This window comes from Oreochromis aureus, linkage group 22 (assembly GCF_013358895.1).
Source record: "Oreochromis aureus strain Israel breed Guangdong linkage group 22, ZZ_aureus, whole genome shotgun sequence".
Taxonomy (NCBI): domain Eukaryota; kingdom Metazoa; phylum Chordata; class Actinopteri; order Cichliformes; family Cichlidae; genus Oreochromis; species Oreochromis aureus.
Window position 1 is genome coordinate 16,022,841 of NC_052962.1, and position 14,268 is coordinate 16,037,108.

General features: G+C 41.9%; 1 protein-coding gene across 1 annotated transcript in view; it reads left to right on the forward strand.

Annotated features, from left to right (window-relative positions):
* The window catches only part of LOC116319468 (calcium-binding mitochondrial carrier protein Aralar2), a 51,663-nt gene that overhangs the window by 19,040 nt on the left and 18,355 nt on the right, over positions 1-14,268 (forward strand). Inside the window, exons 7-11 of the mRNA XM_031738810.2 lie at positions 487-625; positions 6,024-6,117; positions 7,185-7,269; positions 10,316-10,400; positions 13,166-13,324. Of these exons, the coding sequence (XP_031594670.1) occupies positions 487-625; positions 6,024-6,117; positions 7,185-7,269; positions 10,316-10,400; positions 13,166-13,324 (562 nt within the window). The remainder of the gene's footprint in view (positions 1-486; positions 626-6,023; positions 6,118-7,184; positions 7,270-10,315; positions 10,401-13,165; positions 13,325-14,268) is intronic.

The following is a 14,268-nucleotide window of genomic DNA, read 5'->3' on the forward strand; positions in this document are numbered from 1 at the left end:
TCGCAGTGATCCTGTAACTCAACAGTACCCTACAGTAGTCGTACTTGAACGCAAATTTTTTTTTTTTAAACATACAGTATTTAGAGCTGCTCCTCTAAGCCTCTGAGAGCCTCATTTAATAAAGATGGGATCGTGGTTCGCGTAAAAGAGGTTGTGGGCAGCCTGGAATGTCCTCTAGAGCCCGGCATCTATTTTTAATCTGTTACCTTTTTTTTTTTCTATTTTCTTTTCTTTTACCACTTCCTCCATCTCATAAAGAAAGTTAATTAAACTCCCTGAGAGTGCGCATCATGTGATGGAAAAAGTAGCGGGTGAAACAAGTTTGCTTCTCCCTGTGGAGAAATGCTAGAGAGGAACGCGGCTAATTAGCTACCATGTTTTACTCTGTGTATTTTCATAACAGTAACATCCAGATGCACGGCTGTGTTGAAGTTTATTTTTCTTATTTGGTTGCTTGTTAAAGTACCCCTCTTCTTTCTTGCCCAGGTTGCAGGGGGTAGCACGTCTCATCAGGTCAGCTTCTCCTACTTCAACGGCTTCAACTCGCTGCTCAACAATATGGAGCTGATTAGAAAGATCTACAGCACTCTGGCTGGCCACCGCCGAGATGTGGAAGTCACCAAAGGTACCCAGGGAGAACTTCCCACTCCCCTCCCTGTATATATAACTCATACCTATTATAACTGAGATGGCAAAAAAAAGCAGATTCACATTTATATAATACAGACCACAGTCACAAAACAAATGTAAGTATGCACCACATGCACAGTAATATGCTTTCCAGATAGGTATGTCCATGTGCGTTGTACAGGGCTTGGAGACTTGTTTTTGTTTGGGTTACTTCCTTCCCAGAGGCATTTAAATGGGCACGCTGGATTCAACCCAGCACACGTACTGCATGCCCACAGTCCCTGATGGTGCCTGTCTTGTCTATTACACATCCTGGCAGTGTCTGAGGAACACAGGAAAAAACCTAATTTCATTTGAAAAACAAAGAATAAAAAGTGGGTAAAATCCTTGCTTTTGATTCTGTGTTGTAACACCCTGTAGATCAAGTGGCATGTATATGCTTAATCCTAACTCCACAGTCTAAATTACTTTAAAGCAAAGTTGCAAAGCTACAGGATAATGAAAAAAGACACTTTTCTTTATTGAAAAAAACCCATACTGTTGTATTTCTCCTAACTTATTTTATATGTATCTTTCTGTCTTCATTGGTTAGTTCCTTTAAATCTCTCTCCCTTCTTTGCCCCACTTGCTGTCTCTCATTCCTTTCTTCAGCACTTGGCAGGGCGCCTAGATGGCTTTCAGTGTCTTTCTCAGTTTCGCCATCTTTTTCTTTTTGACTCCCTCTTGAGCTCTAGTTGTCTTTAAGAAACCATTCTGACCTCTCTCCACATGGCTCCAGGCCACTAACGGAGCCTTATGATGCTATCTGAAGCCTTATCAGGGGTGTGGACTGTACCCGACCCAGACCAAAAGCCCGTACACTCTACAAACTGTTCCCACCAAGGGTACACGAAGGCCTGGGCTTGGCTCGACCCAGGGTGGCCCGCAGCCAGCCAGGCCTTCACGGCCACCGCCTATCTACTCTCCACTCCCGAAGTCATTAAGGCCTCCTTGGGGACTGCGAATGCTCAGCTCCACACAAATAGCGCACACACATCTGCATGTATCAAGATTGTGTACATGTTGCAACACACGCTTCTCTAGCATTTCTCACATAACGCTCAAGCATTAAAATGCATTAACACAGCCAAGCATGCACACATGTGTAATAATCCTGATTGATTCCTTATGCGCAACAAGGCCACTGTTTTGCAGAGACACCATTACAGTGCTCAACGCCTACACAAAGCTGTACGCGTAAATTTGGGCGTATGCACACAGGGGACCTATATAGGAGATGCACTTTTTTGGGCTAGCAGTGCACTGCCACAGAACAAGTCACGACTGTGTACCTTTAGGCCCTTTCAGACATACGCTCCTTTTCATTAATGTGACGGCGTCATGTTGGCTTTTTTAAAACCCTAGCCTCTTTTTGCATGAAAGTCCAAACTTACAATCCTGCTGGTCCGGCCCGGTAACAGTTGTGTGTGATTTTTAACTTTGCATATTAACACATTGGCATTCACAAGATTGAGACTGCCATCATGTCTCTTCTATTTCTTTGGTCAATGCCCTATGTATTTATAATTTAGGGCTAAAAAGGTTTTTTCATTAGACACCTGCTTTCTGTCTGTCTCACAGGTTCATGCTACCCAAACTAATGTCATAGAAGGCTCAAAGCTGCCCGCTCGGGTAAAAATGGCTGAACAGACATTTTCTGCACACAGCAAAATCTCTGAAGTGTTCTTGCTTTGGCACAAACATCTGTCCATGAACATTACAGAGTGCCTTTAGTTTCTGTAGGAGCACACTGACCTCTTCAAAGTCAGCAAGCATATTTTTACATCCCGAGTTTTTCTCTTGTCCACTTTGCTCCACAGTTTATTTATTAGATGTTGAAATCTTTATCTTTGCTTCAATGACAGAGTCTTTGACAGATCGACTTAACAAGACTTCTAATGTTTTTTTTAACTTTGGTTAGTTTGTTGTGAGTTCATTGCATTCATGTGGCATGAAACGGCAACGTGAGACACTCATAAGCCATTCTTATGTCACAGAGTTACATTTAAGCACAAGGCGCAGCTTCAGTAACTTCATTAATTACTTATAATTAATTATACCTGACATGTAAGTCAGGATCTAACAGCAAATCACCCTGCGTACTTGATCTCTTACAGATGAAGGATCACAGAGAGTAACAGTTTATAAGCTAGTCTTTAATTATTGTCTCATCAGTTTACTAAAGTATGTTTGGATGATGCGACTTCTGTAATTATCAGCTATTAGAATATCGCTGTTAAGAAAATTCCGACCTCGGTCGGCTGGGTGTCTTACACATAATATTATGTAAGTACTTTGGCTTATTGTCATGGGAGTGTTTGAATGAAGCTGTGGTAGTAAAAGTGACCGTCTGTCTAAACGGCAGAATAAATCAGTTTAACAGGCCAGTGAAGCCAGCAGTGTTACATGTCCTAAGCTGAGGAGAGATGTCTGGCTCTTACCAACAATAGATCTAAAACGTAAATTGTTGCGATCAGATTTTTGACTTTTTTCAGTCTGCCACCAATCAGTCCAGGCTGAGATGACTCAAAAAATCTTCTGCGCAGACATCCCAGGTCGTCATGGTTTGAGACCTGTTTGCTATTAAACTGATTGGCATGAAACTTTATGGAAACACTCATGGTTCAGATGAAGATAATGACTTAGGTGTTCCCCTGACTTTTCCTCAGTGCTATCATTGACATTTGCGTTTGACATTTTTGGTTTTGAGTCAAATTCACTGTGGATTGCTGTAAGTTTTCAGTGCAAACATTCATCCCTTTAAACTTTAACCACTTTGGTGATTCCATGACTTTTATTTTTCCCTCGGTGGTAACTATCAGATGTGACCACGCTGACGTGATAAACTCAGACGGTGAGCGTGACGAACAAACCTGCTTTGGGATGCACTGTAATTTTGAAAATGTTAGCACGCTGACGCTACCATCAAAAAGCAGCTTCGTGCGTATTTATGGCCTCCAAGATTATCTTAGCAAGGGATAGTAGGACTTTTCATATCTTAAATATCAAGCAGTAATATAAAGTTGGTAAATGCCTATCTAGGGTTTTCACCATCTACTTCCCAGCATTGGTCTTTTTTTCCCCCCTAAATTATTTATTCTTGTGTAACTATTCTGCCTCACATGCTTGTTGGCATTACCTGCTTTTACTCATAGATGTGTGTGTATGTGATAGAGAGAGAGAGGGAAAGAGAGAGCATGCCTCAGGGGTAAGCTGAGCCTCTGTGGGGTGAATGGCTCCAGTGTAGGACGACTTTGTCACAACCCCAGCCTGCTGCTCTTTGAATAAAGCAGGTCAAACAATGGTGACTCCTCCACTGTAAGCCTGCCTACAGTCAACCTGTTCCTTTTTCATTTAACAATAGAGCAGGTCTTAAGTTACGACATGCTAAAGCTGCCTCAAAGAGGTCTTAAAGTCATAACTCTCCATGGCCGTATTTCTTTATTTTAATTTCTTCAGCGTGCTTTGACACATTGTACTCTTAACTCACAACCAACTCGCAGAGGGAAGCTGCCGTGAGTGACAGAAGTTGAAGGAAAAATCCATCATATAGAGCCATAACATTAACGCAGCCACTGACAATAACTCGGATAACTCCAACTCCTCGTCAGGGAGACGAGGAGTTCGAGGACCCACTTGATTTTCCGTATATGTGTTCTGTAGTGACAAGAGCAACAAAGGGATAATGCACTGCAGCTAAGTCCAGTGTTTATCGTTTAACCACCCATCCATTTCAGCCTTGTATTTAAGAGAAACAACTATCAAATTCTGCTGTGAGATGTGATGTCTGTGTTGCCTTGAGTCATCCAATCCAATCTCTTTCTGCACTGATTATCTTTGGGTCCATAGTGTAGTGGTTAAAATATTGGTCTAACATGTGAAAGAGTCCTGGTCCGAGACTGGGAGGAGACAAAAGCCTGTGAGGGTTGCACCATGAAGGGTATGTCTGGTATAACGATCTGGTGAAAGAAGCTTTCGTTATCTATTATATTTGTCAGCCAGAAAAATAACAAATTGCTACATTCACACTATAAACAATGTGTGACTGCTACACCACATCATTGCACTGCTAAAGGAACAAGTAGGTCGTGAGCTTATAGCTCCATGTTTCTACTGAAGATGGCTTGCAGCCAGTCACGTCCTGAGCAGTGGTGTGAACACAGCATTAAGGGAGAGCTGTTGTCTTAAGAGTAGGGTGGGTGAAGAATCTCTGAACTTGCTTACAAGTAAAGATATTTAGGAGAGCGAAGTGGACAGGCAGATTGGGGTGCTGTCTTCTGTGATGTTGATGTAATGTTGTACACTGAAGGTGAAAGCGAAACCGTGCCTCAAAGCTCCCCTCTTTATTTACCTGTCGATTCACATCTTAAGACTCCTCTGTGATTGCGTCTTTTGAACTGTTATCTCAGATGTTTAGAATTCAGTTAAATTTTATTTCTACAGAGTCAAATTACAACAACAGTTGCTTCAAGGTGCTTTAGGTTGTAAGGCATGAGAGAAACCCCAACAATCAGATAACCACCTATGTGTATACATCACTCTGCATTTAATCATTAGTTATTATTAATCTCTGGCTCTCTTCCACAGCAAATCTTTGTCCTGTCTTCTTCCCCTAACCCCAACCAGTCACAGCAGATGACCGCCCCTCCTCAAGCCTGGTTCTGCTGAAGATTTCTTTCTGTTAAACAAAAGCACTTTCCACTGTCGCCAAGTGCTTGCTCAAAGGAGGTCTTATGATTGTTGGGGTTTTCTCTCTTTTCTTTGTATAATTGTAGGGTCTTAAGCTTACAATCTAAACTGGCTTGAGGCAATTGTAGTTGTGATTTTGTGCTATATAAATAAATTTGAATTGAATTGAGCAACCACTTGGTGACAGTGGGAAGGAAAAACACCCTTTTAACAGGAAGAAACCTCCAGCGAACCTAGCTCAAGGAGGGGAAGCCGTCTAGCCTGATGGCTGTGGCTCAGGAGGTGGATTAGATTGTCTACTAATCAGAAAGTTGGTGGTCCAATCCCCAACTCCCCTAGTCTGCATGTTGAAGTGTCCTTCAGCAAGTTACTGGAGGCAAAGAGGAGGGAGACGAGCAGCTCTACCTCCCTGATTATTTACATTGAAACAAGCCGGTTGTGGGTTCAAGTTTGTGATTACAGTGCTTCCCTGTAGAGTTTGCCAGAAATGCACTACAAAAGTGACACAGAATATTTCCTGGCCAAGGGGACATTTTGGCTCTTGACTGTTACATGTGACCCGGACAAAGATAGGCAGAGGCTATGTATCAGGTTTTAAATACTTCTACATATATTTAAATGTTTTATTAGTGAAAACATGATGGAAAATCTGCCTTTTCCTGCAGAGGAGTTTATCGTGGCAGCTCAAAGGTTCGGCCAGGTGACGCCCATGGAGGTCGACATCCTCTTTCAGCTGGCTGACCTGTCGGAGCCTCGTGGGTAAGATGAACATATGAAAAAGTAAAAGTAAAAAAATTAAATACTTTTTAGGTCAGCTGGTGTTCAAACTGAAATATTTTAGATTGACACTACTGGCTTGTGTACTTCCTTTCCTCTAGAATTCATGTTTATTTCACAAAAAGGCAGAAAATATTTGGTGATTTTGAGCTGTATTAAACCAGTTTAGAAGACTCAATTGAATTGATACTTTAGCCATTTTGCCTCTGCTGAGCTAGTCAAGTACTTGTGCAGTCTAAGACTATTCCAAACTTGCCACCCTGAAGGGAAAATTTTGCCCCGGGGTCCATACCTCAGAGAGACGAGCACTCTGTCAAACTTCTCTGCAGTGGATCAAAAGAGTCAGACATGTATCCAGTGCCAGGGAATCTTCTTTCAGTCTGAACCTAAACCAAACTCCCATTTATTCTTAAAAAAAAAAAAGAAAAAAAAAGAGGAGCAGTTTCAATCCCTGTAATCCGTGGCACAAAACAACTGTATATGTCTCACATTCCCCCACTTCCTTTGCATCTGCCTCGCGGCCCGACCAGTACGCTCATAATTTCTAACCCCGGCCTGAGAAACCACCTGATTATTATTTCTGGGCAATGGGATACTTTAATAGCCCAGTAGCTCCACTCCCCTTGATTGGAGATGTGAGAGATAATAGTCCCAATATACAGAGGAGATGGGGAGGGAGTGGGGAGGGGAGGGGGAGGATTTGGCGTTCCCAGTTCCCTGAGCCTGGGAATTCTGTGACCGTCAAAGAGATGCAATAGAGAGACATGAAAAGATTAAATATCTTTGTTATACTTGGATGAAGTGATAAAGGAAGCATGAGTCATCACTTTCTATTGGTCGGTTATCCAACGCTGTCATGCCAAGCACAGGTCTGGATTTGTGAATGCCACAATATTTTCATCTGAAACGATGTTGTAGCGTCTTTAAACTCTGAGTAACTTCAGACTGACGGGTTTGCTTGAGCTCGGTGATACATGGATGAATTGTTATAATCCTCTGAGAGTTACTTGAAACTTCTCACTCTCTGTCTCCTTCTCTGTCTCCACCAGACGTGTTGGTTTAGCAGACATTGAGAAGATTGCTCCGCTGGAGGAGGGCGCCCTGCCCTACAACTTGGCTGAAGTCCAGAGACAGGTAGAGAATATGAAGACTTGTTGATGTGTTTGGTTTCCTCTTCCACACTGGCAGCTCCTTTCCCTTTTGATATATTCTCTTAGGCTAAATGTGACTGCAAAGATAAAGAAGATTTACAATTTTAGGTTAATGATAGCGCCTGCATGTAAGTAATCCTCCAAAACAAGCATAGAAGTGAAATGCAGGAGTAACAGATCCAAATAAGTTTAGTCAGGTATAAAAATGGAAAGTTGGCCAGTACTCATCAGTCCTACTCCCTTTCAGTCGTTCCCACCAAGTTTTAAGTAATTTCCCATCATTGAATTGAACCTTAAAAGACTTTCTTCAGAGAAAACACCGCTATGCCTCTCCCTGGCGTGCAGTTGACATCTTGAAAAACAAACACACAAAACTCAAGAAATCCATGGAAATAAAGACAAGCAGAGCCATCCTCATGAGCTAATGAATGTCAAACATACTTCATGTTGACTATAGTAGCTGGATAATAAGAGCAATTTGTAACAAAGAAAATCGAGAAGGACGTACAGATGGATGAGCAGAAGACTGTTTTCTTTCTCCAGCTGTTTGGTCAGGGCTGTGTTGCCTGGTGGGTTCCAGCACTACAGTAGATGCTTGGCCAGGCCATACTGGAGCAGGCTTGGGCCAAAGGGGAGAAAGCAAAGGGGCCCAGCACTGCACAGACGCCAGTCCCACCACAATGAGCCACTTTAGGCCCTTGTGGTTTGGACTCAGGGGCTGGCCCTCAGTTAACTGGAGCTCTCTCTCCTCATCTTTGCTACTTCTTTCCCCATTTCTTTTTTTTCTTTAAATCTACTCCCTCTCTCTCTCTCTCATACATGTTTGAGTTGTTCTCTCTTTATATCCTGTTAACTTGTTTCCTCTTTCTCCATTAAACATGCTGACAGTATTGAAACGTTTAATCATTTCTCATGAAGTAGAAGAGCAGGATATGTGAAGGGAGCATGGGTACAGTTTGACAGGCGGCCCTGTTCCAGAGACTCCCCCACCTCTTCCCTTCTCACTGCACACGCACGCACACACACACACACACACACACACACACACACACACACACACACACACACACACACAAACAAACACAAAGCTACAACCCTACAAAAGCAGCCACCCCCCAAACAGGGTCTAGTGGTCAGGTCTCAGGAGACCAGCCAAGGCAACAGGTACCTCAGGTGAATGGGGGAGTGTGGCTGTTACCACTCCTCTGTTCTTTGCATGGTGAAGTGATAATGATCACAAAGGTCTTTTTCAGGTGGCACTGAATACACCTTTGTGATTCAAGTTAATCTAAGGGAGTAACAGACTTTGTATCAGTTATGTTAACAGATCATATGAGCACCTTTTTATGTATACTCATATATGTATACTGTTTTTTGGTTTTTGTTTGTTATTTTTTGAGTCAAGGTAGACTTTGGAAGGCATTTGGATGGGATATATATTATACAGTGTTCCCTTGTTTATCGCGGGTGTTATGTTTAAAAAATAACCTGCGATAGGTGAAATCCGCAAAGTAGCGAACTGTATTTTTTACAATTATTATAGATGTTTTAAGGCTGTAAAACCCCTCACTACACACTTTATACACTTTTCTCAGACAAGCATCGCCATTTTCACACGTTGCTCTCTTGTTTAAACACTCTTAAAGTTCAAACTGTCGTAGAAAAATAAGTCCAGTATTATAGAATGAAACCAAAGATCAAACCCTGTTTTCAGGTCCAGAACATGGGAATAGAGAAGCAATGTGTGTTTTTATTTCCAGGTATGGTTTTAGTGCATTGGGATCATTATCATGCTGAAAAATGAAGCCGTGCTAATTTGGGTTGCCACTGATTTTCAGTCCAGTTCTTGTGTAATTTGGCATATTTAAATTTAAAAAAAGGGAACAAAATATATGTTGTTACAAGCTAAAGATACAAGTTAAAATTGGTTCTTTGCTAAGTTATCTAATATGTGTGGACATAGCACCGGCTCATGCCCACAGATAGGTGCCTTTTTTGTATTTGATTGATCCATAGGTCAGAGTTTAGCGGCTTAACAAACACAAAAGATTCCTCTGAAAAATGTCAGGTACAAGGCCTGGACTGAAAATGAGTGAAAAAGCAGCAAATGTCCAAAGAAAAACTTCAGACAGCCTGGAGAACTACAGCTAAAAGCACTTTAAAAATTACAAGAAAGTCTGGCGCAGGGGTCCCCAATCTCAGTCCATGAGGGCCAGTGTCCCTGCAGGTTTTAGATGTGTCCTTGATCCATCACAGCTGATTTAAATGGATAAGTTACCTTCTCAACATGTCTTGAAGTTCTCCAGAGGCCTGGTAATGAGCTAATCATGTGATTCAGGTGTGTTGACCCAGGGTGAGATCTAAAACCTGCAGGGACACCGGCCCTCGTGGACTGAGATTGGGGACCCCTGGTCTGGCCCAATGGAAACAAAATTGAACAAAATCAAGGGTGGCTCAAGACTTTTGCACAGCACTGTATATTAGCGCAGTTAATGTTGCAAGTTTAAACAAAACTCTACAAGCTGATCTCTTTTTTTAAAATTAAGTCCTGACATGACATCAGTTCAACAAATTATGTTTGGCAAGTAATTGTTTTGATAATCATGCTTGTAATTTTATTTGTTTAAGGCTAAACATCCTCCAGTTAAAGTTTGACAAGTTTTTCACCTTTATCATAATCTAAACAATTATTATCAGAAAAATACTAAAACATTATTAGGATGAGACTTAATATCTTTATGGGATACTTTGTAATAATGACGTTATGCTCATCCATTTCTATTTCTCCTGAGCATTATTTTATTAAATGACTGTTGTACTGTATACAAATGTAATTGTGCTAGACTGTCAGACTGATTTACTAGCGTGGGATTCTGGGTGGAAATAGGTGTGTGGCATACAGGGTTTTACAAGAGTCGGGATTAAAGTGTGCTGTCCTGTCAGGTGTATGTCGTGCAAGCTCTCATCTTCAGCTCCTCTCTCACTTCCTTACTAACGTCTTAATTGTCTCTTCTCCTGCGCGCGGGCAGCACTCGGGCAGCGACGGCTCCCGCCCCATCCTTATCCAGGTGGCAGAGTCGATCTACAGATTCACTCTTGGCTCAGTAGCAGGGGGTAAGAGTCACGCCCCATTGGCTCCCCACATACCTTCACCCCACCACCCACCTATCCATCCACCTACCTGCTTGCCTGCCTACCTACTACCCCCCCGCCCTGTGCTGTCCTCATAAGAAAAGGGTGAGAGAGAATGGACAATGGCCCCTCTATTGCCCTTTTCTTACAAGAGCAACAGTCACTCTCCTGCTTAAAGAGAAGTGTTCCCTCTCTTCCTTGTTCTCGCTCAGTCTCTGTCTCTCTGTTTCAGTCTCCTACACTCGCTCAGTCTCGCTCTGTCCTGTCTCATGCCTCTCTGCGTGCCATGGGAAAACCCTCTTGTGTGCTCTTTTGTACCTTTGTGAGTGATGAGAAGACAGACGTGACGGTGGGGGTGAAGGGTGGTGCCCAGGTCTTGTGTTTGGCTCCAGACACCCCACTGTTTTTCCTCCTCCCTTCCTTCATTCCTCCCTTCTCCTCCTCCTCCTTTCCCAAGGGAGACAGCTTAATAAGGAGGTATGGGTCCATCATCCCTTCTTCTTCTTTCTCGGTCTCTCTCTAATTAAGCCTGTCGCCTTGGGTCGGTTCTTTTTGTTTGTGTCCGCGTGACAGGCTGAAGACACTACAACTCAAAACACATCTTTATTAACATTATTCCCAAAGACTTCCCCTTCCTCCTCCTCCTCCTCCTCCGTCTCTGCTCTTAAAGGGTCATTTCACACAAATTACCAAAACGTTTTTTTCACCTTTCTATAGTGGGATCTGACAGTGCAGATAGTTTTTGTTTTTTTTAACCCCCCCCCCAATAATAAAAATGAACAGAGTCGGTACTGAAAAAGATTTTTGTCGGCTTTATTAAATTGCTAAGTGAAATATGACGTTTGATAGTGAGATTTTGATTATTGATATAAGCCACAACTTCTTTATAAGATCACCTGTTCCACTCCTTTGTGCACAAGTTTCAGTTATGATATGACATTTATTTAAACACTATCATTAAGATTAAAACATGATATTTGTTAAGTCAAGCAAGTCTTTTCTAGTCTGTCTTACAGCGAGCCTTTTATGAATTTGTTTATGAACTTCAGTCTTCCAAGCTCAAGCTCACTGGTGATTGAGACAATTTCTATTAAAAAAAATTTGTATGCGCCACTTAATCTTTTTGTATACATGTATGAGGCTCTGCATGTTCTTTACTGAGATTATTTTAGAGACTATGCTGTTAAAACAGATCACAGGTCTTTCTACTTAATAATTAATGTAGTCTCAATGAAAGCCACTGTATTTTTGTACTTGGAAACAAACTAATCTTTGCACAAGTTATTCCCCATGAGTTATATAAACATATCTTAGTCTATGTGTGTAGCACTTTATCAGTGTTTCTGTTTGATGTTGTGAAACACAGGAAAGGGTTACAGATGCTGGTTAAGGTAAGTACAGTGGGGCAAAATATTGTATTGCAACTCTTGAGACTGTTACCAATACACTAGGACCAAAAATTAAAAACATATATATTAAAAGATGCAGGTGGTCTACACAGTGCTGTAAATGCACTCACCGGCTACATCATTTGGGTACACCTAGCAAGTACTGCGTTGTCCCCCTTGTTGCCTTGACAACTGCCTTAATTCTTCATGGCACAGATTCAGCAAGCTTTGCAAACATTCCTCAGAGATTTTGACATGACAGCATCACACAGTTGCTGTTCATGATGTGGATCTTCTGTTCCCCCACATCGTAAAAGTGCCCTGTTGGATTGAGGTGGATGGGGAGGCCATTGGTGTAGAGACGGTGAACTGTCATTGCCATGTTCAAGAAAACGGTTTGAGATGATTTGAGCTTTGTGGCATGGTGTGTTATCCTGCTGGAAGCAGCCATCAGAAGATTGGTATACTGTGATCAGCGACAAAAGTCAGGTAGGCTATGGCATTTAAACCATGCTCAACTGGTACTAAAGGGGCCCAAAGTGTGGCAAGAAAATATCCCCCAGACTATTAAACCACCACCAGCACCCTGAACTATTACAACATGTCAGGATGGATCAATGGTGTCATGTTGTTTACACCAAATTCTGATCTAAACATCTAAATGCTACAGCAGAAATCGAGACTCATTAGACCCGGCAACGCTTTTCCAATCTTCTATTGTCCAACTTTGATGAGCCTGCGTGAATTCCTCTCCTTTCCTCACAGAATCAATACCTGGTGTGGTCTTCTGCTGCTGCAGTCCATCTGCTTCAAGGCTGGACATGTTGTGCATTCAGAGATGCTCTTCTGCATACCTTGTTTGTTAGTGTTACAGTCTCGCCATTCTCCTATTACCTCTGGTATCAACAAGGCATTTTAGTTCATAGAACTGCCACTCACTAGAGATTTTCTCATTTTCTGACCATTCTCTGTAAACACTAGAGATCCACTTTAAAAATTCCAATTTCTGAAACACTCTGACCAGCACGTCCGGCATCAACAACCATGCTGCACTCAAAGTCACTTAAATCACCTTCCTTCCCCATTCGTCTTAACCATGTCTGTGTACAGGATTGATTTGCTCTCATGTTTGGATTAATGTATTAACAGTCGAACAGGTGTACCTAATGAAGTGGTCGGTGAGTGTAAATACATAATTCCTTATCGTCTTGGAATATGTGTCATGGAATAATGGGTATTGTGAGTCACTCAGTTTTCCATGGGGAGAGAAACGGTAATGGTCATAAGACCTACTGTGAGTAAAAAATCTGTTTCATAAAAACACTCAGCATCTAAATAAACGTGTCTTGCTCTCTGCAGCTGTGGGTGCCACAGCAGTGTACCCCATTGATCTGGTGAAGACACGCATGCAGAACCAGAGGAGCAGCGGATCACTGGTGGGAGAGCTCATGTACAAGAACAGCTTCGACTGCTTCAAGAAGGTGGTGCGCTACGAGGGCTTCTTCGGCCTTTACCGAGGTCAGCGTACATGTAGAGAACATGCGAACCTCCAGTGTTATTTATTCATACTTGACATATACACAAACAAAGACACGAACTTAATAGTGAACCAAACATACCGAAATGGTAACCTGAGAGTTTGAAATTAAGTGTTGAGAAGGTTTCTGACAGAAGCTGTGGGGGTGAGTCAGATGTGAAAGGCTACAGACTATAAAAGATGGCATGACACAGTCGTTTCTGGACTCCACATTTTGAAGTATCAAAGTTAGCATTTTGACCCCCGTTTTTCTTTTAGAGCCAGAAGTTAGCATATTTGGATGAGAGGGTAGAATGCTAATTTCTTTGATGACAATAAACATCCGTGAACTACTGTAAGTACTGAAAGTATTGCGTAATAGACCAAAAAAATATCAAAACCTCACAAAAATGGTCCTTACATTCACATACCCACACACACTCTGATGGATGCGTTGGGGTGAACACAGGGTTCAGTATTTTATGCAGACTAGAGGAGTCGGGATTGATCCAACACCGACCTGCACTGTGCAACATTCTTCCCAAATCTGGTTTTTATTGTTTTGTTCATGCGTTTTAATACTGTTAAGATGGGTATTTTTTCATGCAAGTCTATGAAGATTGACTTGTTTTTGGGACCAGCTGGAAATTACAATTTTTGGCTTCATTTTTCATCTCAGGAAGTAGCTGCTTTGTTGAGAACCTCTCATATGCATTCACTAAAATGTATCACAGGCACTTTCCACGTAACTTTTATCAGTATTTTAAAAAATACTTTATGTGGTTTTAACAAACAGCTCTTTACATTTAGTCAACACTAAAGTAAATCGAATCCTTCCTCAAAACTATAGGTTTTCAGGGAAAACAACTCACTGGCGGTCAAATCTACAAAACAGGTTTTTAAAGTAAAGGAGGGGCTGAGATGAGGGAGTACAAAGAAGAATCGA